This window comes from Triticum aestivum, chromosome 1B (genome assembly GCF_018294505.1).
Source record: "Triticum aestivum cultivar Chinese Spring chromosome 1B, IWGSC CS RefSeq v2.1, whole genome shotgun sequence".
Classification (NCBI taxonomy): domain Eukaryota; kingdom Viridiplantae; phylum Streptophyta; class Magnoliopsida; order Poales; family Poaceae; genus Triticum; species Triticum aestivum.
In genome coordinates, this window is record NC_057795.1 from 671,051,857 (window position 1) to 671,074,112 (window position 22,256).

General features: G+C 48.1%; 1 protein-coding gene across 1 annotated transcript; it reads right to left on the minus strand.

The window, feature by feature from the left end:
- Positions 1–19,937: 19,937 nt before the first annotated feature.
- On the minus strand, positions 19,938–22,015 carry LOC123099543 (protein phosphatase 2C 51). The gene is made up of 3 exons (XM_044521685.1): positions 21,207–22,015; positions 20,932–21,037; positions 19,938–20,801 (listed from the first exon to the last, which is right to left on the minus strand). The coding sequence occupies exons 1-3, from the start codon at positions 21,912–21,914 to the stop codon at positions 20,461–20,463; spliced, it is 1,155 nt and encodes a 384-aa protein (XP_044377620.1). The 5' UTR covers positions 21,915–22,015; the 3' UTR covers positions 19,938–20,460.
- Positions 22,016–22,256: the final 241 nt, after the last annotated feature.

The window sequence follows — 22,256 nt, forward strand, 5'->3', positions numbered from 1 at the left end:
AAGGTTTTCCCTAGTAGTGCATACAGCAGTAGTGAACTCCGTAAGACTATACAATGCCAACTGATGTGCTACCCTATTTTGCTCATGCTTGATTTTTGATGAAACAAACTCCCGAGTCTCCATATGATACTTGATCTCCGTCACCAAGTGTCCATAAGCTGACCTGGTTAAGCTCTTCCCGGTCAATGCTGCCAACGCCGATGCTGAGTATGACTGCACAACAATTGGCATGGAACAATGCTGCACGCCAGTGCCATGCCTTGCATGATTGCATGCAGTTCCGCTTCCAACGCGTTGTTGCAATTGAATATACACCTATATGCTGCAAAGATTACACTCCCATCTTGACGCCGAAGGATCATACCCGCCCCAGCAGACCCGTCCTCCTGCATGAAAGCACCATCCACTGAGAGGGCAGCGAATTCAGCCGGCGGCCGCGGCCAAGCCAAAGGAGTGCTCGGCCTGGGAACCACGTGTGGAACCTCCTACACCCTCGGCATCTTCCCCTTAAGAATTTCTTCCGTTGAAAATCTACCGCATAGGTTGAGGGAGTTCATGTAACTCTGGAGGTAGTCTGACATCACCGACAACGGGGGAGCCTCCTTGCCATGAGTGAGGTCTGAGCGCAAAGACCAAATTCACGATATCAGCATGATCGTGCAATCCATCATTTGATCGTCGCAGTTCGCAAGAACATTTAACAGTCAGTCCTGTCTTGTGTCTTGTAAGACAACACTGCTAGGAAGATGCCATACCGGCCTCATGTGTGTCCAAATTCTGCTCGCATGATCACATGAGACAAGAGCATGGAAGCTCGTCTCCTTATCTCTCCCACATAACGGACATCCATCTCTAATTGAGATGTGTCTATATTTCTTGCACTCAGTTGTAGCAAGGGCACACGAAACAGCCTTCCAAGCCATAATCTTCATTTTCAATGGAACTTGGGAACTCTAAATACATTGCCAGATAGGCCTCCGCACGGAGGGGTTGACACTGGAGGAACTCAAGTGTACCGAATGCTGAACTTCCGTTGCGAGGTGGTAAGCACTTCGGACAGTAAACTGTCCACTCTTTTCAGGGAACCACGCGATGAAGTCCTGCTTATTCCTAGGAGATGTGCGAATCTTCAGAATCTCCCACACATCCAAGTCCCAAAAGTGTTCCCTGAGCCGCTGCACATTCCATGCACCATGCTCATCCAAGAAGTCAACCACCCAACTGTATCGACAATTCCCCTTGGGAGTTACTGGCCGAAAATTATGTCCTCTAGGGATCCAAGCATCTCTCCATGTTTTAATGAGAGTACCATTACCTACTCACCATATAATGCCTTTCTTCACAAGATCAAGTACGTGAACAATACCTCTCCACACCGCTGAAGAACTAGCTGAGAATACCGTGTCCAATAAATTCCCCCTTGGGTAGTATTTAGCCTTCAACAAGCGAGCACACAAGTTGTCCGGGCTGTCCAGGAGACGCCAAGCCTGCTTGGCCAACTAAGCTTGATTAAAGGCCCTCATATCACGAAATCTCATACCTCCCATAGCCTTCGGAAGCATCATCTTCTCCCAGCTAAGCCATGCCATCTTCCTCTTCCCATTCTCCACCCCCCACCAATACTGCCTCATCATCTTTGTAAGATCATCACACACCGAAGTAGGAAGTCGGAACACACTCATAATGTATGTTGGGATTGTTTGTGCCACGACCTTGATGAGCATCTCCTTGTTCCCAACATAAACATATTGTTCACTCCAATCAATTAGCCTTTTCCTTAGCCTGTCCCGAAGGGTCTCAAACTGGCCCTTATGCACTCTACCTTCAGGTACCGGCAAACCAAGGTATTTTGGTTCGAACACTTGTTGCTGCACCTCCAAGATATTATTGATTTCCTACATCACTGACGCATTACATTTTCCAGAGAAAAGGATGGAACACTTCTCGGGATTAATAAGTTGACCCGTCGCCGAGGAATAAGTGTTCAACAAACCTTTAACAATGTCCGCTTGCTGGCCAGAAGCTTCAAAAAACAGCAAAGTATCATCCACAAATAAAAGGTGAGATATGACCGGTGCACCACGGCAGATGGTCACTCCTCTCAAGATTCCTTCATTCACTGATTTTGACAGGAGAGCAGAAAGAGCATCAGCAACAAAGAGAAATAAGAAAGGAGACAATGGGTCACCTTGTCGAAGTCCTCTCGATGGTGTAAAAACCTCCAATAGCTTCCCATTAAATTGACAGAATGTCGTTACTGATCTCACGCATGTCATAATCCAAGAAATCCATTGATTTGAGAACCCCCATTTTTTTAACACCTTCTCCAGGAAGTCCCAATCAACACTGAGGGAGTCCTGGATTAGGGGGTGTCCGGATGGTCGGACTATAACCTTTGGCCGGACTCCTGGACTATGAAGATACAAGATTGAAGACTTCGTCCCGTGTCCGGATGAGACTTTCCTTGGCGTGGAAGGCAAGCTTGGCGATACAGATGTGTAGATCTCCTTCCATTGTAACCGACTCTGTGTAACCCTAGCCCTCTCCGATGTCTATATAAACCGGAGGGTTTTAGTCCGTAGGACGAACAACAATCATACCATAGGCTAGCTTCTAGGGTTTAGCCTCTCTGATCTCGTGGTAGATCTACTCTTGTACTACCCATATCATCAATATTAATCAAGCAGGAGTAGGGTTTTACCTCCATCGAGAGGGCCCGAACCTGGGTAAAAGCATCATGTCCCTTGTCTCCTGTTACCATCCGCCTAGACGCACAGTTCGGGACCCCCTACCCGAGATCCGCCGGTTTTGACACCGACATTGGTGCTTTCATTGAGAGTTCCTCTGTGTCGTCATCTTTAGGCCCGATGGCTCCTCCGATCATTAATAACGATGCGGTCCATGGTGAGACTTTTCTCCCCGGACAGATCTTCGTATTCGGCAGCTTTGCACTGCGGGCCAATTCGCTTGGCCATCTGGAGCAGATCGAAAGCTACGCCCCTGGCCATCAGGTCAGATTTGGAAGTTTGAACTACACGACTGACGTCCGCGGAGACTTGATCTTTGACGGGTTCGAGCCACAGCCGAGCGCGCCTCACTGTCACGATGGGCATGATCTAGCTCTACCGTCGAACAGTGCCCAGGAGGCCGCACCAGTGTCCGCTCCGACCCTTAGCTCAGAGCCGACTGCGCCAATCGAGGACGGGTGGTTGGACACCGCCTCAGGGGCTGTAATCTCTATGGCGATCGAGTCGAACACCAGCCTTGTCATCTGCGAAGCCCGTGACTCCAAGGTGTCGGACTCCTCCCCGGACCCCGAACCTTCCGCGCCCCTGCCGATCGAATCCGATTGGGCGCCGATCATGGAGTTCACCGCCGTGGATATCTCTCAACACTCGCCCTTTGACGACATTCTGAATTCACTAAAGTTTATCTCTTTATCAGGAGAGCCCTGGCCGGACTATGGTCAGCAAGGATGGGATGCGGATGACGAAGAAATTCAAAGCCCACCCACCGCCCACTTAGTAGCCACTGTCGATGATTTAACCGACATGCTCGACTTCGACTCCAAAGACATCGACGGTATGGACGACGATGTAGGAGACGAACAGGAACCAGCGCCTATAGGGCACTGGACAACCACCTCATCTCACGATGTATACATGGTGGATACGCCTAAAAGAAACGACGACGAGAAACAAAGGGACGCAACAAGGGATCATTCCCTCGAAAAGTAGTCAAAGCTGCGGCATAAGCGCCACTCCAAACCCCACCTCAACAGAGACATCAGCCATACAGACCCAGCCACAGAGCAGGGCGAACCGGCGGACGACGAACATGCCATCGAGCAACCGTCCGAACAGGGCAACTTGGGTAAACAAACCGAACAACCTATCCCCGACAAAGATAATAGTCCGGACGACCTCACGCCGAACAAGTTGCTGGAGCAGAAGAACCTCCACAAAAGGCTCGTCGCCACTGCGCATAGCCTGAAAAAGCAGAAGCGGAAGCTCAAAACAGCGGAAGATGCACTCAGAATTAGATGGGGCAAAGTACTCAACACCGCAGACAAATACGGCGACAGTCGCCACACAAAGAGCTATCCGAAGCGAAAATTACTGCCGGAATTTGATGAGAAGGCCTTAGAGCCCCCGCAATCAAAAAATAAGGAAGCCACCCGGTCGGATAAACAACCCCACAGCCAACATAGAGCGGCAAATGGCGCCGCACACAAGCCGGCATGCGATCCGCACAAGGATTCGCATCAAAAAGAAGGCCCAGCCAGATCTATCTATGGGCCAAGAAAGCAAGCTCTAGTAAGCAATGCAACGCAACAAGTATCCGAACATCACGACACACCCAAATATAGGGGTGCCGCACACCCCCTATGTTTCACCGATGAGGTGCTAGACCATGAATTTCCAGCGGGATTCAAGCCCGTAAACATAAAGGCATACGACGGAACAACAGACCCTGGAGTCTGGATTGAGGATTATATCCTCCACATACACATGGCTAGAGGAGATGACCTCCACGCCATAAAATACTTACCCCTCAAGCTCAAAGGGCCAGCCCGGCATTGGCTTAAAAGCCTTCCCGAAAACACCACCGGAAGTTGGGAAGAGCTCGAGGATGCTTTTCGGGCAAATTTTCAAGGGACCTATGTCCGACCTCCGGATGCAGATGATCTAAGTCATATAACTCAACAACCTGGAGAGTCAGCCCGGAAACTCTGGAACATATTTCTTACTAAAAAGAACCAGATAGTCGACTGTCCAGACGCCGAAGCCTTAGCAACTTTCAAACACAGCGTTCGAGACGAATGTCTCGCCAGACACCTCAGCCAAGAAAAGCCAAGAACAATGGCTGCATTAACAGGCCTCATGACCCGCTTTTGCGCAGGAGAGGATAGCTGGTTGGCAAGAAGCAGTACCAGCGACCCAAGTACATCCGAAGTTAGGGATGGAAATGAGAAACCGCGACGTAGCAAGGACCATCGCCGGACCAAGGGAAACAGTCCGAGGAGCACGACAGTCAACACTGGATTCAAAAGCTCTCGGCAGAATCAGAAAAAGCTGCCCCTCAAGGATAACAGGGACGAGCTATCTAACCTAAACAAAATCTTGGACAAAATATGCCAAATCCACAGTACTCCCGGGAAGCCTGCAAACCATACCCACAGAGATTGTTGGGTCTTCAAGCAATCCGGCAAACTCAACGCCAAACACAAGGGGCTCGACATACCAAGCAAGGACGATGACGAACCCCACAAGCAGAGCACCGGAGAACAAAAGAAGTTCCCACAAGAAGTCAAAACAGTAAACTCACTTCACGTGACAAAAGGGAAAAACAGAGTGGCGCCTATAGAGATATGCACTATACGGCCTGTCCCAGAGGAGTCCAGCCACTGGTTGTTAAAACCAATCACCTTCGACCATCAGGATTACTCTAGAAGTATCAGGAACGCAGGCTGGACTGCCTTGATATTAGATCCGATAATTGACGGACTCCACTTTACACAAGTCCTAATGGACGGCGGCAGTGGTCTAAACCTGCTATATCAGGACACAATCTGCAAAATGGGGATAAACCCAACAAAAATTCGCCATGGCAACACATCCTTTCAAGGGGTAACACCAGGCCCAGATACCCATTGTACGAATTCTCTCCTGTTAGAAGTTATGTTCGGCTCCCCCGACAACTTTCGCCGCGAAAAGCTAACCTTCCACATCGCCCCATTTACAAGTAGCTATCAAGCACTACTGGGACGCGAAGCTTTCGCCCACTTTAACGCAATACCGCATTATGCATCCCTTACGCTTAAAATGCCCGGTCCGCGAGGCATCATCTCATTAAAGGGAAATATCGAGTGTTCCTCGAGCACAGAAGACTGTGCGGCTGCCTTGACAGCCACACACTAAACCGGCTTCACTAATCAAAGCACCTAAACAGGTCGTTCAGACCCCGGACATGGCTAGACGAGTCCGGCGTAAACATACAAGGGCTTACTAGCCGCATACCCCTGTACAAGGGGCTCCGCACGTGTACAACAAGAGACAATAAATCTCAATTCTACCCATTTTCTGAATTATACTTTGTTTATTTAGTATAACATAGATTTTCACATGATCTTTTTCAACTAAGTTCCTCTCTTTTATAGATGAACACCGTGCTATGCCCGTCCAGGATACGGCACAACGGAGACACAGGCGCAGACATGCAGTAGGGACCCATTCCGAGGATTCTTTTTCAGATTAAGACCCTGCGTAAACCTTTTTCACTGTCTCTTGTTGATACTCATCCCCCGGTTTCTTGTTATAACCGAGGAGGAGTCTGGCGTCTTGGCATGTGGCCGCGTCAGAATTTTGCGCGTACCTGGACACCAGGGGCTTCTTACCAAGGGCGTTGTTCAGCCTATTTTCATAAAGACCGAATACTTTAGGGAGTGTTCGGCGTCGCGAGTTTGGCCTTATATGAATCAACTCTGAAGCATGTCTTTGGTCAAATGTTGGGTTTGCCCGGCTCCTGTGTTTTGCTGCCTTACGTTTCGCTCTATCGGCTAAGGCGGCACCAGGAGAACTACTGCGATTGTGCCCCGGTTCAGCCAGGCGAGCACCTCAGTAGAGAAAGCCGAAAACTGACTGTCATGATATAGCGTGAGACAGGTCAACCACTCGATGACCCACCGGAATCTTTAGGATTCCTCCGCATTAACGAAGGGCCGTTTCCCGGCCAGGCACACACGCGCCCCGAATTCGGGTGAGCGCGGTGCCCCTAGGGGCTATATAGTAGCCCCACTGTCAAACTCCTATGGCTAAGTGAAAGTGATAAAGAATTATAGTCCGGTTGCCTAGTTCGCTGCGCTATCACCTCCTTAATAGGACCAAGACGTTGGATCAAGTGTGAAAATGCGCCTTCTGCGAACACCCCCGCATTTTATGCGTGGGGGCTGAAGCCGAAGACTGCCATCTTTCAGGTTATATACACATATACATTAACGGCCGCACAGGAGATATTCTAATTCTTGAAGGCACAAGTATAAAAAGCTTTTATATTCCATCGAAACATTGTTTTACAATAATACATGTAATTCGAACATAACATCCTTCGAGCACTATGTCTCTATTAAACGAGCGCCCTTCCTGAAAATAGTGCTCGGCAGGTACTCGGCTCTCGTCCGAATCTTGGGATGCAACAGCAATGGCCTTCATCTCCGCCCAATATGTCTTGACACCGGCAAGAGCCATCTGCGCACCCTCTATGCACGCTGACCTCTTCATTGCATTAATATGCGGAACCGCACCGAGGAACTGCTGCACCAAGCTAAAATAACTTTTCGGCTCGGGCCTTTTCGGCCACAGATGACTCATGACATACTTCATGGCGAGTCCGGATAACCTATTCAGCTCCTCCCATGCGGCCAAATGATCGGCTAATGGAAGTGGGCGCTCTGGATTATGGAACTGCGACCAAAAAAGCTTTTTCACTTCTTGGTCCTTTTGATCGCGGAAGTGTTCGGCCGCGTCCGCGGCACTCGCCGCCAAGTCCAGATAAGTGTTCGCCGCACTCCACTGCCAGTCCAACGGAGCATATTTAGGATCCCCGGACTTCATCCGCAGCATAAAGGGCTTTCCAGCCGTGATATCTCCAGCCTGACGTAGCTCCTCCTTCATAGCTCTCATCGCAGAGCGAGTATCCTTGGCCTCGATAGTGACCTTATCTAGGTCCTTCTGTACCACCCGATCTTCTTTTTCAAGAAGCTTGCAGCGGTCGGCAGCATTCTTCAACTTTGCAGCCATCTCGGCCATTTCGTTCTTGCTTTGGCAGTGAGCAGCATGTTCGGCTTTCAGCTTTTCAGCCGCCTTTAAGGCAGCCGCATCGCTTTCCCTGGCCTGCTCCTTGGCTCGGGCAAGTTCCGCCCGAAGGTTCTCCATGGCAGCGGCACCATCTGCATCAAGCACACATGTTGTAAGGTACGGGCATCAAGCTCCTCTTACCAGGTGTCTTCAGAGAAATTACATACCTTGTGCCTCGTCCAGCCGCTTGTTGACAAGCGCGATGTCGGCATCTACCACATCAAGTTGCCGCTTTAGCTCGGCAAATTCATCAGTCCGGCTAGCCACCGGACACTTCACCACCTACATAGGAAAGGCGACATATTATACCTGGGATTATGATCCTCGGCGCGCCGTCATTTTTTGACAACGCACAGAGTCTCAGGGGCTACTATCTATACAGGGCGCATCTTATATATGCGGATCTGTCAAAAGGTACATCATTTCGCGTACCTCAAAACCTGTTAGTAAACTCCTGACGGCCTCGTACAACCCGCTCTCCGCGGATGAAATCCTTCCAATCACCGTATCCATCAACGCACGGTGTCCTTCTGAGATAGACACTCGCCCGAGCAGATCCTTCAGCTCCTCCGACCGTGCACCGGACGGTGCCGGACTCGTCCGATGGCCTTTTTCGAAGGCCGGACATGGAGGGCCTTGGGGGGCCATACGACTGCCTTCCGGCCCTGCCGGATTCGGAGAAACCCTCCGCGACGACACCTCAGGGTCGCCCGCCTCGCAAGGCGGCACGGCAGGGGGAGGCGTTCCGCTCTCCATCATCTCCGGACGAAGATCCCCTGAAGATGAGCTCTGCTGAGAAGGGCTGAGATCCGAACTACAAGGAAAAATTTCGGTTATCTTCCTCAGAAATAGAACAAGGATGTCTCTCATTTTAAAACCCCCCTCTTTACTTATGGCTCGGTGGAGAGCTGATCCCCTTGGGGGCGCAATGCAACCGAGGCACCCCCCCCCCCGGTGCCGGTCCTCTGACAAAGATTTCTTCCCCCGCTTTGAGACCATGGCCTCCGGGTCTTCAGAGGCGGTCCTCTTCTTCCCCTGGTTAGAGGAATTCTCGATTCCTCCTTTCCTGACAGCCTCCTTTGGGGAGGCGGTAGCTTCCTTGTTCCCCTCTTCGCCTTCTTCCAAAGGCGCAACCTCCAGCATCCTGGTTAACACGGGATCCGGCGTAGTCTCAGGGAGGGGGGCCGGACACCTGATTAGCTTTACTTTCGCTATCCACTCCTGTTTAAGGGACATCTCTTTTAAGGGCAATTTTATGATAAATATATGGATAGCGTGTCCGGGTACAGGGCTACTTACTTGAGTATCCGGGCGATTGCAGCTCAGACCTGCGTCCTCGGATGAGTCCGGACACATTGCTTGTAATCCGAAGAACAATTTGTACATCTCCATCGGCGTCGCGCCCACAAAATGTTGGAGGGCTCGTGGTCCTTCCGGATTAAACTCCCACAGGCGGAGGGGGCGACGTTTGTAGGGCAGGATGCGGCGAATCAACATAACCTGCATCACTACGGCCAGATTGATATCTCTTTCTAGGAGATCTCGAACGCGGCCCTGCAACAAGGGCACGTCCTTGGATGGCCCCCAGTTAAGCCCTTTATTGACCCATGACGCTAGTTGTGGTGGGTGACCCGAGCGAAAGGCAGGTGGCGCCACCCATTTGGTGCCCCTGTGAGCTGTGATATAAAACCACTCTCGTTGCCATAAGCAGAACTCCTCTTGAAAAGAGCCCTCGGGCCATGAAGCGTCGGCATTCTTGCTTATAACAGCACCTCCGCACTCTGCGTGCTGCCCCTCGATCATCTTCAGCTCTACATTGAAGGTCTTAAGCCACAACCCGAAGTGAGGAGTAATACGGAGGAAGGCCTCGCACACGACAATGAACGATGAGATATGGAGGATGGACTCCAGAGCTAAGTCGTGAAATTCCAGCCCGTAATAAAACATGAGCCCCCTCACGAAGGGGTCGTCGGGAAGCCTAGCCCCCGAAGGAAGTGAGACGCGAACACCACACTCTCATCAAGCTTGGGAGTGGGAATAACCTGCCCTTGAGCAGGCAGCCTATGCGAGATTTCGCTGGTTAGATACATGGCATCTCTTAGCTTTAGCACGTCTTCTTCCGTAACGGAGGAAGGCATCCACCGGCCTTGAAGGTCGGAGCCGGACATCATCGAAGGTCCGAAGCGCCTGAATCTGGAGCTTTGGGTGTTGGAACTCAAGGTGAGAGGCGGATTTGATTGAGATTGAAAGAAAGGAGTCGAGCCTTGGTCTCTTTATAAAGAGGTTGAATACCGAGAGCCCTCCCCGTGACCGTTTGGGACTCGCCTTCGATTGAGGAGACATACCAACAGGCACGATTGGGTTACCCACGCCCGTGTTGGTGAGAATCCCGGAATAAGGGGACACGATCTCTGCTTTGACAAGATGTGCCAAGGAAACCGCCTCGCTAAACGCGCTGAGGTGGGATAGTAAAACGATTCGAATAAAGGCTTGGCCGTGGCGTGATGTCACGCTGCGGAATACGTCAGCAGATTAGATTTGTGCAAATATTATTCTCTCTACGGTGGTATGTGGAACTTGTTTTGCAGAGCCGGACACTATCCTTGTGTTCAAAATCTTCTATGAAGTATTCGGAGGAGTAACCCACCTTGCAATGCCGAAGACAATCTGCGCGCCGGACTCGTCGTCATTGAAGCCTGGTTCAGGGGCTACTGACGGAGTCCTGGATTAGGGGGTGTCCGGATGGCTGGACTATAACCTTTGGCCGGACTATGAAGATACAAGATTGAAGACTTTGTCCAGTGTCCGGATGGGACTTTCCTTGGTGTGGAAGGCAAGCTTGGCCATACGGATGTGTAGATCTCCTCCCATTGTAACCGACTCTGTGTAACCCTAGCCCTCTCCGGTGTCTATATAAACCGGAGGGTTTTAGTCCGTAGGACGAACAGCAATCATACCATAGGCTAGCTTCTAGGGTTTAGCCTCTCTGATCTCGTGGTAGATCTACTCTTGTACTACCCATATCATCAATATTAATCAAGCAGGAGTAGGGTTTTACCTCCATCGAGAGGGCCCGAACCTGGGTAAAAACATCGTGTCCCTTGTCTTCTGTTACCATCCGCCTAGACGCACAGTTCGGGACCCCCTACCCAAGATCCGCCAGTTTTGACACCGACAAACACGGTAATAGACCTTCGACAAGTCAAGCTTATATGCACACGCTGCATTACTGTTTCCTTTCAGAGTTTGTATGTGATGAATGCACTCAAAGGTAATGATAGAATTATCTGAGATAAGCCGGTCCGGGATAAAAGCACTTTGGTTCCCGTTATCAACTCTGAGAGCAGCGGCCTAAGCCGCTTAACCATGCATTTAGACACAATTTTATAAATAACATTGCAAAGACTGATCGGCCTAAAATCCTTGAGCTCCTTGGGGTGAGGAACTTTCGAGATAAGGACGATCGCGTGTCATTAACACCTTCAGGCAAAATATCAGAGACAAAAAAATTCTAACACCGCTGCAATAATTTGAGGTTTTAACTCTGACCAGTTACGTTGGAAAAACCTTGCTGGAAATCCATCCGTTCCGGGGGCCTTCAACGGTCCTATTTGAAAAAGAGCATCCGACACCTCCTCCTCAGAATAAGGGGCGCACAGCCTGTCGTTCATAGCTTCAGACACCTTCGGCAGAACTCCTTCAAGCACACTGTCCGGAGTTAAGGTTAAAGCTTGGGCCCGCCATGTGTTGGCTCGTGCAACCTCATGATATCTTTTGTACTCCAAACTATGTAGCATTTGAGCAATAAGGACTTGGCTTTCCTCAAAAAAAAAATAGCTGGTTTCTGCTACTTTTGACTAGTTCTTTTCACCAGTCTTCTGGTTTTTCTTTCTTTTGTTCTTCTCATCGATTTCTTTCCCTAGTTTCTAGATTCTGACAAGTTTTGTTTCTTTTCGAACATTTTGAGATGGTTTCTGTGAATCTTCCATTTGTTTTTTGCACCAGTTTTCTTTGTCTGGTTTTCTGGTTTCTTGACCTTTTTTTCCTCTTATCTCTTCGTATAGTTGTTTTTTTAATAAAATGTTTAGCTAGCATTTTAACAGTATATGTTGTGATTAGAAAAAAGTTCGTCGTGCATTAATAATGTTCAATCATACATTAAGGTAAATGTATATAAAAGATTGTACATCAGACAAGTCAAGCTTATACGCACACGCTGCATTACTGTTTCCTTTCAGAGTTTGTATGTGATGAATGCACTCAAAGGTAATGATAGAATTATCTGAGATAAGCCGGTCCGGGATAAAAGCACTTTGGTTCCCGTTATCAACTCTGAGAGCAGCGGCCTAAGCCGCTTAACCATGCATTTAGACACAATTTTATAAATAACATTGCAAAGACTGATCGGCCTAAAATCCTTGAGCTCCTTGGGGTGAGGAACTTTCGAGATAAGGACGATCGCGTGTCATTAACACCTTCAGGCAAAATATCAGAGACAAAAAAATTCTAACACCGCTGCAATAATTTGAGGTTTTAACTCTGACCAGTTACGTTGGAAAAACCTTGCTGGAAATCCATCCGTTCCGGGGGCCTTCAACGGTCCTATTTGAAAAAGAGCATCCGACACCTCCTCCTCAGAAAAAGGGGCGCACAGCCTGTCGTTCATAGCTTCAGACACCTTCGGCAGAACTCCTTCAAGCACACTGTCCGGAGTTAAGGTTAAAGCTTGGGCCCGCCATGTGTTGGCTCGTGCAACCTCGTGATATCTTTTGTACTCCAAACTATGTAGCATTTGAGCAATAAGGACTTGGCTTTCCTCAAAAAAAAAAGCTGGTTTCTGCTACTTTTGACTAGTTCTTTTCACCAGTCTTCTGGTTTTTCTTTCTTTTGTTCTTCTCATCGATTTCTTTCCCTAGTTTCTAGATTCTGACAAGTTTTGTTTCTTTTCGAACATTTTGAGATGGTTTCTGTGAATCTTCCATTTGTTTTTTGCACCAGTTTTCTTTGTCTGGTTTTCTGGTTTCCTGACCTTTTTTTTCTCTTATCTCTTCGTATAGTTGTTTTTTTAATAAAATGTTTAGCTAGCATTTTAACAGTATATGTTGTGATTAGAAAAAAGTTCGTCGTGCATTAATAATGTTCAATCATACATTAAGGTAAATGTATATAAAAGATTGTACATCATATATTTTTTTAGTTTTATGTGTATTTGATAAAAAGTTTGACATATATTAAAATTTTTGTTCAATGTGTATTTAAAAACAATATTCACCATATATTGAAAAGATATTGAGTGTGTATTTGAAAAAAATGTTCACAGTATATTAAAAAATTGATGTGTATTTTTGGAAAATGTTTCACCATATATTAGAAAAATGTATGCACTACAGAAAACTATAAAAAAATAAAGAATACCAAAGACAACCATACCTTGAAGAGAAAATTGAAAGTAGAAAAAAACAAAAGGAAAAAATCCACAAATTATATATATACCTGAGTTTGGAGACTACACGCGTGCGGAATAAGGCCCATGTTACCGCTCGTAATATGAGCGACGGGACGCTTCTTGCTCGAATCAAGTGATACTTATCAAGGCACGAGAACGTCGCCCACAAGTGCTCCTAAATTTCCAAAATATTCACGAATTATTTTTTTAATTAAAAAAATCTTCCTGAATTCAAGATAATATTTGCTAATTTCAAAAGATGTAGGGCGGTGGGGAGGCGTCAAAGACATACCTTCCCCGCGCAGCACTAAACTGGGACGGTCCAAATAGGATAGAGAGCACTTTGTCTGGTATTTTTATCACCTTATACAAAAAACTTAAAATGGGTTTCTAGTCGATTTGATTTTGGAAGGTTTTCCAATACGTACTTATAAAAAATTATGTCAATTGAAAAGAATTAGTGAATGCAAAAAAATGTTCCAAATTTCTAATTTTATTTTTGATCCCAAAATATGCTTCCAATTTCAAGAAATGGTGGTAAATATTAAATTAAAACTTAATTTTGAAAGCAATTCACCGATTCAAAAAAACAGAATTTTTTTAAATTGATCTGAATTTGGAAACAATTTATAGATTAAAATTTTGTTTGCAAATTTTTAAAAAATATTCATTAAACCAAAATTGTTTAAGAAAAAACAAAAAATTCTTGCAAAATTTTGGAAAAAATTGATTCAAAAAATGTTCACGGATTTGAAAAATGGTAAAATACAAAAATGGAAAAATGAAAAAAAATGAAAGAAAGCCAATAGAAAACTGGAAAATCCGGTAAAGAGCAGTGAGATAAAAGGCAGAAACCCACAAACGGGCCAGTCCATATTGCACACCTGGCATTCTTAGAGGTGTGCGTCTATGGAGTGCACTACACACGGAATAGGAGTCAAGTCGCCAACTCCCTGAGCATCTTGAACCCGGAGCTCTCCTACTATACAATTAGTGAATCTGTTTTTTTTTGGCGGATGTACGATACAATTCGTGAATCGCATGCCATTGCCCAACTATGTTGAAGCTATTGAGAGCTTTCCTTTGGACAAATATGGCTAAAGTTTCTGGTGGCCAATGGAAGATTAATCGGCACCTAGTTTGTAGGCCAACCAACCTTGGTGGGCAGGGAATCCTTGATCTCGACAAATACTCAATGACACTTTGATTGAGATAGCCATGGCTCAAATGGAGAGACGCGACATGATCGTGGGTCTGTTCAGAAAATCCATGTGGCGAGGCAGGCATGGACCTTTTCTCTTTGTTGACATCAGTAACCCTTGGTGATGGTCAAATTGGCAAATTCTGGCATACTCTATGTCTCAAGTGGCCCAAGCCAAAGGACATCGCCCTAGACATCTTCGTTGTCTCAAAGGCCACGGATGGTAATGTTAAGAAGGCTCTCCCGGAGGATGTTTGGATAAGCAAGATGAACACCTTTCCTGATATTAGCTTGGCTCAGTTACAAGAACTCGTCATCGTTTCGACGATGCTTCAGGATGTGAACCTAAATGAAGATGTCGGCTCTATCTAATGGAAGCTTACTTCTCGTGACAACTGTTCAACTTCATTGGCTTAGCATGCACAATTTGAAGGAACTACTTATTTTGTCATGAGGCCAGTTATTTGAAAGAACAAGGCCAGTTATAGGATCTATGATCCGGGATTTCACGAAATTTCACAAGTCTAAGCATTCACACTTGGGCAAAACTACTTCGAATGGTTGTTTTCCCTCACTCACCCCTTTGGCCGGCGGAGCAAAGCCATGACATTTCTAGTCATACTAGTCTCTTAGGAGATTTGGAATAAAAGAAATGTGCAGGTGTTTTGGAATCACTCCACGATGCCGCCTATACTTATTGCTGAGATTAAAGAAGAAGCCGGAGATTGGTCCCCCGACGAGGCCAAACACTTAAGTTGCATATATGCCGCCGGAGTAGGCTTTTGCTGTTTCCGCTGCCTTTAGGAGTTGTTACGTTCATGTCTAAACTCTTTTAGTATTAATCAATGAGAAGTGAAAAAGCTTTTGCCATTGTTTCAATAAAAATAAAAATAAAAAGTTGCACGACATGGAGTTCAGCTCACGCGCGGTGTACCGTGTGTTGTCCCCCCACGGTGTGCTCTGCCAGTCCTCCATCGACTTTTGGAGCTCCTGTCTCCTCTGGAAGATTAAGATCTTCGCATGCTTGCTGGTTCGAGACCGCCTCAGCACCAGGATGAACTTGCATGCAAAACACTGCGCCCCTCCACCATTTACGCTTCCTGCTCCGGCGACTAGACTAGTGACCACATCTTCGCCGGCTGCTGTCGCGTGGCCTCCACCTGGGGATGGGTCCCTTCGACTCGGCCAGCAAGATCATCTCTTCACCACCATTGGTCTCGGGCTCGGCCGACGCGTGGAAAGACAGCCCCCTGGTGCTTCTCCGCCAGATTTGGAAGGCCAGGAACGATGCCACCTTCAACAATATTCGACTCCATGCTTGCGACATCCTCACCAAGGCGGCGGATGACCTCCTGCTTTCGAGCCGCCGTTTTGATGGCACGTCCAGGGAGCGGATCTTGTCGATCCGCACTATTTTTCTGTCGGCGACTTAGCTTCTCCCCCGCCCCCCCTCCCCACCCTCTTTTTTTGTGTATTGTCGCTTCTTATCTTGATGTTTTTATGTCCCTTCGGGGACATCTGATCTTGATGTTTTTATCTTTTCGATGAAAAACATAACTTTGTATGACCGCCAAGTTGTTCGAGTAATATAACAACCGGTGGGGCCTAGTGCCCCCGTCATCGGAAAAAAACACATGGTACACGTGTCATCCGCGTTGTTATGTTCATGTCTAAACTCCTTTATTAAATAACGAAATATGTATGTGGCAACCATAATCGTTTTTGCAAAATTGCCACAGATATTTGATCGCACGGCTGCTGGCGATTCTGGTAACAGCTCAATCTGAGAACACCTATCCACCCATCGCACTGCCGCCCACGCCCGCCCACGTCTCTCCCTTCTCCTCTCGGTCCTCCTCCATCTCGACTCTCTTCTTCCCTGAAGGAAAGCGGTGACGACACCATGGTCGCACTTCTCCCGCAATCTTCCACCACCCAGCCACCACCTCGCCGCCGCCCAGGCTGTGTTCCTCCACTAGTTGTCGCAGCATCGCGATCTCCTCAATCCCAGCGGCGCGTGGGCGGACGCCAGATGGCGGCGTGAAGGAGCGGAGCAGGCCGAGCCACTCCTCGGTGACAAGGAAGGTGACTGCGGCGTCGCACGCGTCGAGAAGGCAGGGCGGTTTTCAGGCATCATGGCATTGACGTGGCCTCGCCCGGGGAACGGCACCGCCACAATGTGGCGGAAGCACAACTCATCCGCGCCAGCGGCGGTGGCCATCACGTGGGTGTGCCGTGTGTTGTGTTGGCTCTCCTTGCGCTATCGTTATCGCAATTAAGCAGAGCGCGCAGTGTTGTGACTCTGCCACTCTGGTGTTCCTGTCAGACACCAACGTGCGCGGCCGCTTAGGAATTTGTGGTGACATGTCAATATCTTCTTTTTATCTACGAGCAACACTCACAACCTCTGGGAGAGGAGGAGCAACGGCTCCTTTCCGCTCCTGCTGTTCCTGGAGCAGCTCGGATAGCCTCCTGCCATCGACCATCAAAGCAGGCAGAAACAAGAACAGAGAGCGGAGAGGTGTGTGCAAAGCTAGCTAGCTCCTGCAAGTATCAGGTTCAGCTCGGTCAGGTGTGCTCGTCCATGAGAGCTAGTATTCTAGTTCAGTTTTTTCTGCTCTATGTGAAGAGAGGAGAGAATAAACTGGGTCGAAGAATTATTTGGTGAAACAAACTGTATTCTGGCCTGAACTGAACAAATTGGTCACTAACAAGCTTGGTGTCTATCAAGAGCGCTGATGAAATTTCCATTTGCCCGGAGAAGATGGCTCCTATAATTCAATACTAGGTTTTCTGTGTATTCTTAGCCTGTAAAGTGAAATAACTATTAATTTCTTTAGGAAGCGGCCGCAAGGCTCCTCATTGCTGCTTTGAAATGCACCTTGTATGGAACCGAAGTGACTAATGCTTGATGCTATCGTCACTGAAACTACTACTGCATTCCTTGTTTTATTTGGTTCCTTTTTCTTGCGCTTGACATATAATTTCACTGCTAAATAGCATTGGTGATATACGCGTCATAAACTGGATAACTTACATATAAATACGACGGTAACTTTGGGTTGGATAAAAAAAATATGTTACAAACATACCACTGATGGCTACTGTGTAAATAACACGGTAATATATGCATCACAGACCTGATAACTTAGATGCAAACAATGCCGTATTTTGGACCTGAGAGAAAAAAATGTACTCATCGTAAATTCTGTGTAAGTAGCATGGTAATATATGCACCATAGACCTGATTACTTTGATGAAAGCACCATGGTAAGTTTGACCATGGGGAATAAAATTATTGAAAAAAATTCCCCAATAATTTTTATGTAAATGGTATGATAATATAGCACCACATACCTGATAATTTATGTACAAACATCGTGATAACTTTGATCATGGGGAAAAAATTGTTGAAAAGGAACTTCGGTTAGTTCTTAGCAAATAGAATGGTAATATAAGCACCACATACTTGATAACTTAGGTGAAAACATGATGGTAATCTGGAGCCGAAAGTATTTTTATTGAAATATACCTCTGATAATCTTTGTGTAAATAGCATATGAAGACACACACCATAGATCTGATAACTTACGTCTAAAACACCTTGATAACTTTTTTACTCCTAAGGTAAAAGTTGTTCAAACTAGGCCCGGTAACTTTTGTTTAAATAGCATAATATTTTAAGTGCCGCAGACCTACAAGCACCATGCTGTTTTTTTTGACCCAGGAAAAAAGTTGTTCAAACATCACCGATATTTTTTATGTAAATAATATGATAATATAAGCATCGCATAACCGATAACTTACGTACAAACATCATGCTAACTTTTACCGAGAGGAAAATTGTTGAAAAATATACCCTCATCAACTTATGTGTAAATGGTATGGTAATATACACCTGCATACCTGATAACTTACGTGCAATCACCGTAGTAATATAGACCAAGGGGTGGGGGACTTGTTGAAAAACATACCCCTGATAAATTACGTGAAAATAACATGATAATATATGATCCGCATACATGATAAGTTACATACAAACACCGTGGTAACACTGATCAAGGGGGAAAAGTTGTTGAAAAACATAACTTCAGTAACTTAAATGTAAATAGGATGGTAACATACCAATCATAGACCTGATAATTTGGATACAAACACTTATGTAATATCGAGCAAGGGGAAAATAGTTGTCGAAAAACATACCCACAGCAACTTATATGAAAATACCAAGATAACTTACATACAACATGTGTGGTAACTTACTTAGTCAATATGTTGTGACTTTTGAGCCCAAAAAGTCATCAGAACATATCAACACGGGATCTAGTTTTAAAGATCACATCGTGACGAATCATTTATGTGAAAATAATTTTGCATCCAACCGACGGTTTGATCTACAAAATATTTTGAATTTTTAGAATATGGATATAGTCTAGGATGACATGAGCTTTTTGTCCTCTATTGCATACATGGATGTGGATGGGAGAACCATTTTTATGCCCCGATAACTTATGTGGAAATACCACGATAACTTGTATAGTACAGACGTGATAGCTTATGTGACCAAGGCGTGGTAACTTTTGATTCGAAAAAAGGTTGTTGGTATATACCAACAAGGCATAGTTTTGAAGATCTCATCGCAACAAATCTTCTACGTGAAAATCATTTTCGCATTCGACCTACGGTTTAAGCTACATAATATTTTGAATTTTTAGAATAGGGAGAATCTAAGATGACATCAACTTTTTCTCCTTTAGTGCATACATGCATGTGGGTAGGAGAACCATTTTTATGCCCGGAACTTATGTGGAAATACCACGATAACTTGCATACTTAGAAATCAAGTATTGTCAGAACATACCAACATGGGATCTAGTTTCGAAGATCTCATTGCAATGGATATTTTATGTGAAAATCGTTTTCGCATCCGACCGACGGTTTGAGCTACATAACATCTTGAATTTTCAGAATAGGGGGAATATAGGATGACATCAAATTTGTGTCCTCTAGTGAATACATGCATGTGGGTGGGAGAACTATTTTTATGACCCGGTAAATTATGTGAGAATACCATGATAATTGCATACTACATGGGTGGTAACTTATGTGACCCAGGCATGGTAACTTTTGACTCGAAAAAATTATCGAAACATACCAACATGGAATTTAGTTTCGAAGATCTCGTCGCGACGAACCTTTTATATGAAAACTGTTTTTCCATTCGACCAACGGGCTACAAGACATTTTGAATTTTTGGATTAGGAAGAATCTAGAATGAGATTAGCTTTTTTGTTCCCTAATGCATGCATGTAATTAGAGGAAGAAATGCGTGGAAGGAGAGTGAGTCATACTAATGCAATGCATGTATGCACTTAATTAGATGAAAGGAAGGAGTAGTGTGGTAGTTTTGTTTATGTGACACACGTGTGATAAGTGACACGCTTTTGCCCTTTTTCAAAAAAATAAAAATAAAGTTGCATTACATCATTTGTCATCGTCGCCGTCATTCTCGATCAGAGTTTTAGCTCCGTAGGCGACGGCCGAAGATCTTTTCCCGGGCTCGCAGGCCTGAATAAATGTCACCGGAGATCCCCTCCCTACTGCGCACGTGCATGCCTACAGCTTGCGAGTTGCCGCCCAATCACCAGGTTCAGTTTTAAATTTTTCAACTCACAACCCGGGCCAGTCGCTGCGCCTCCTCTCAACGTGAGAACGTCCCTGCTGCTCCCTGAGCGGCGACTACAGCTTGTATAAAATTAGCGAAAAACATTGACAATTTTCTTTCACACACCCACTCATCGTCACCGTCATCGATCCCCGGAGTTGAAGCCCGACGGTGACCGGCGGCCGGAGATCTTTTCCCGGCCCGAATAAATGTCGCCGTAATGTACAGACTACTTACCAGCTAGTGCACGCGCGCGTGCCTACGGAGAATCTAAACTAGCTTAATTAAGCTCCTACAACTGCACCTCGCCTCCGATGGCACGGCGCCCTACCCTGCTCTTGAGCCGTTTCAGCTCGACCACGACGACGCTGATGTTGTCCTTGCTGCCGCGGGTGATGGCGAGCTCGGCGAGCAGCGCGGCGGCGTCGGCGGCGCTGCGCCCGGACACGGACTCCGGGAACGCGGCGGCGGCGCGGCCGGTGAGGCAGCTCCGCGCCACCCGGCACGCCTCGTCGTTGGACACCACGTCCCACAGCCCGTCGCTGGCCAGCAGCAGGAACTCGTCCTTGCCCGTCCTCTCCACCGCCGTCACCTCCGGCTCCGCGCTCACGTACGGCTTCAGGTAGTAGTCCCCTGCAAGCAAGGAATCCATACCAGCGTGTCACTAGAGGTGAAGAGGACAGTCAAATGAAAACAGAGACAATGCATGGTGCTAGTGCTTGAGAATTGAGATGATGTATTGGAGTGGAAATGGAGGAGGTACCTATGGATCTGGAGGTGGATAGGACCCCTAGGACGCGGGACCCGTTCCAGTTGATCACCCTGCCGCCGGCCGCTTCCACTCTCTGCAGCTCGTCCGGTCGATCTGGCTGCCATGGCAGAGTAAACTCTCATTAGAACATGATAGTAAACTCTCATTAGAACACGAGGGACACATGGCCGCTGCTATTATTCTCTGCATTAGGTAGCTAAACTAGTTTGCGTCCGAGGTAGGGGGTCCTAGTAAAGAGATTCCGTACGTGTGGACGTGTGGTGTACCTTGTGGTCAGTGGAGAGCGGCACGGCCACGCCACCGCGGGACAGCACGGCGCGCGAGTCGCCGCAGTTGGCCACCACGATGCGGCGCCGCCCCACCACGGCCACCACCGCGGTGGACCCCACGGTGCGGGAGCGCGACTCCTCGTCGCCGGCGTCGGCGCCCGCGCCCGCCACCACCTCGCCGTCCACCCTCGCGAAGCTGGCCTCCAGGGCCTCCTTCCAGCCGCGCGCGCCGGGGCGGCACCGCAGCCGCGCCACCTCCTCCGCCAGCACCACGTGCATCCGCTCCCTGCACGCCTCCGCCACCCGCGCCCCGCCGTGGCCGTCGTACACCGCGAAGAAGTCCTCCTCCCCGCGGCCGCCCTCGTCGCCTCCCACGCACGCGTCCGGCGAGGAGGAGGCCAGGAAGGTGCGCTCGACGGCCACGGCGTCCTCCATCTCGCGGCGCCGGCCGATCACGGACACGGCGCCGTGCGACAGGCACGCGGGCAGCCAGATCCCGCGGCCCACGTCCGCGGAGGACTCGGACTCGGACCCGTCCGCGGCCATCCTGGCCGGCTCGTCCTCGCCCGACGCCACCTTCCGCCCGTGCCGCCGGAGCTCGAGCCGGCGGCGACGGCGCGCGGCCGTCGCCCCGTCCGCTTCCCCGGCCGCCACGACGACCTTCCGCGACAGCCCCTCCTCACCGGCGCCCACCGCCTGCCTCATAGCAGCATGCCCCTCCACTGACCGGACCGGAGATGAGATGAGTAGCCTAGCCGGCCACGGAGGAGGGCTCGGCGGCTTTAATACGGGGAGAGGTGATGGGAGGTGAAAGCTCGGAGGCGCCGGTGGATGGGGAACGGACGGGCGGATGCGCGACAGCGCCGCGCGGGGGGGTACCGGGACGTGGACGGGGGAGATCGTCGGTGGCGCGTAGCGTGGAGCCCCGGATGCGCTGCTTCAAATACCGGGGACCGAGGGGGCACGCCCCTGCGCCCGGTCCATGAACCCGACTGCCATGGCACGATCTCTTTGGAGAGGCGGGCGTTGGTGGGGAGGGTGCAGGGC

What these genes read in the sequence shown, in the direction of transcription:
- LOC123099543 (XM_044521685.1), bottom strand. Translation starts at nt 21,914, where the DNA reads ATGAGGCAGGCGGTGGGCGCCGGTGAGGAGGGGCTGTCGCGGAAGGTC. An exon ending in CGCTCTCCACTGACCACAAG is followed by an intron (nt 21,038 to 21,206) that starts GTACACCACACG and finishes CTGCCATGGCAG; the next exon opens with CCAGATCGACCGGACGAGCT. An exon ending in ATCCACCTCCAGATCCATAG is followed by an intron (nt 20,802 to 20,931) that starts GTACCTCCTCCA and finishes CCTTGCTTGCAG; the next exon opens with GGGACTACTACCTGAAGCCG.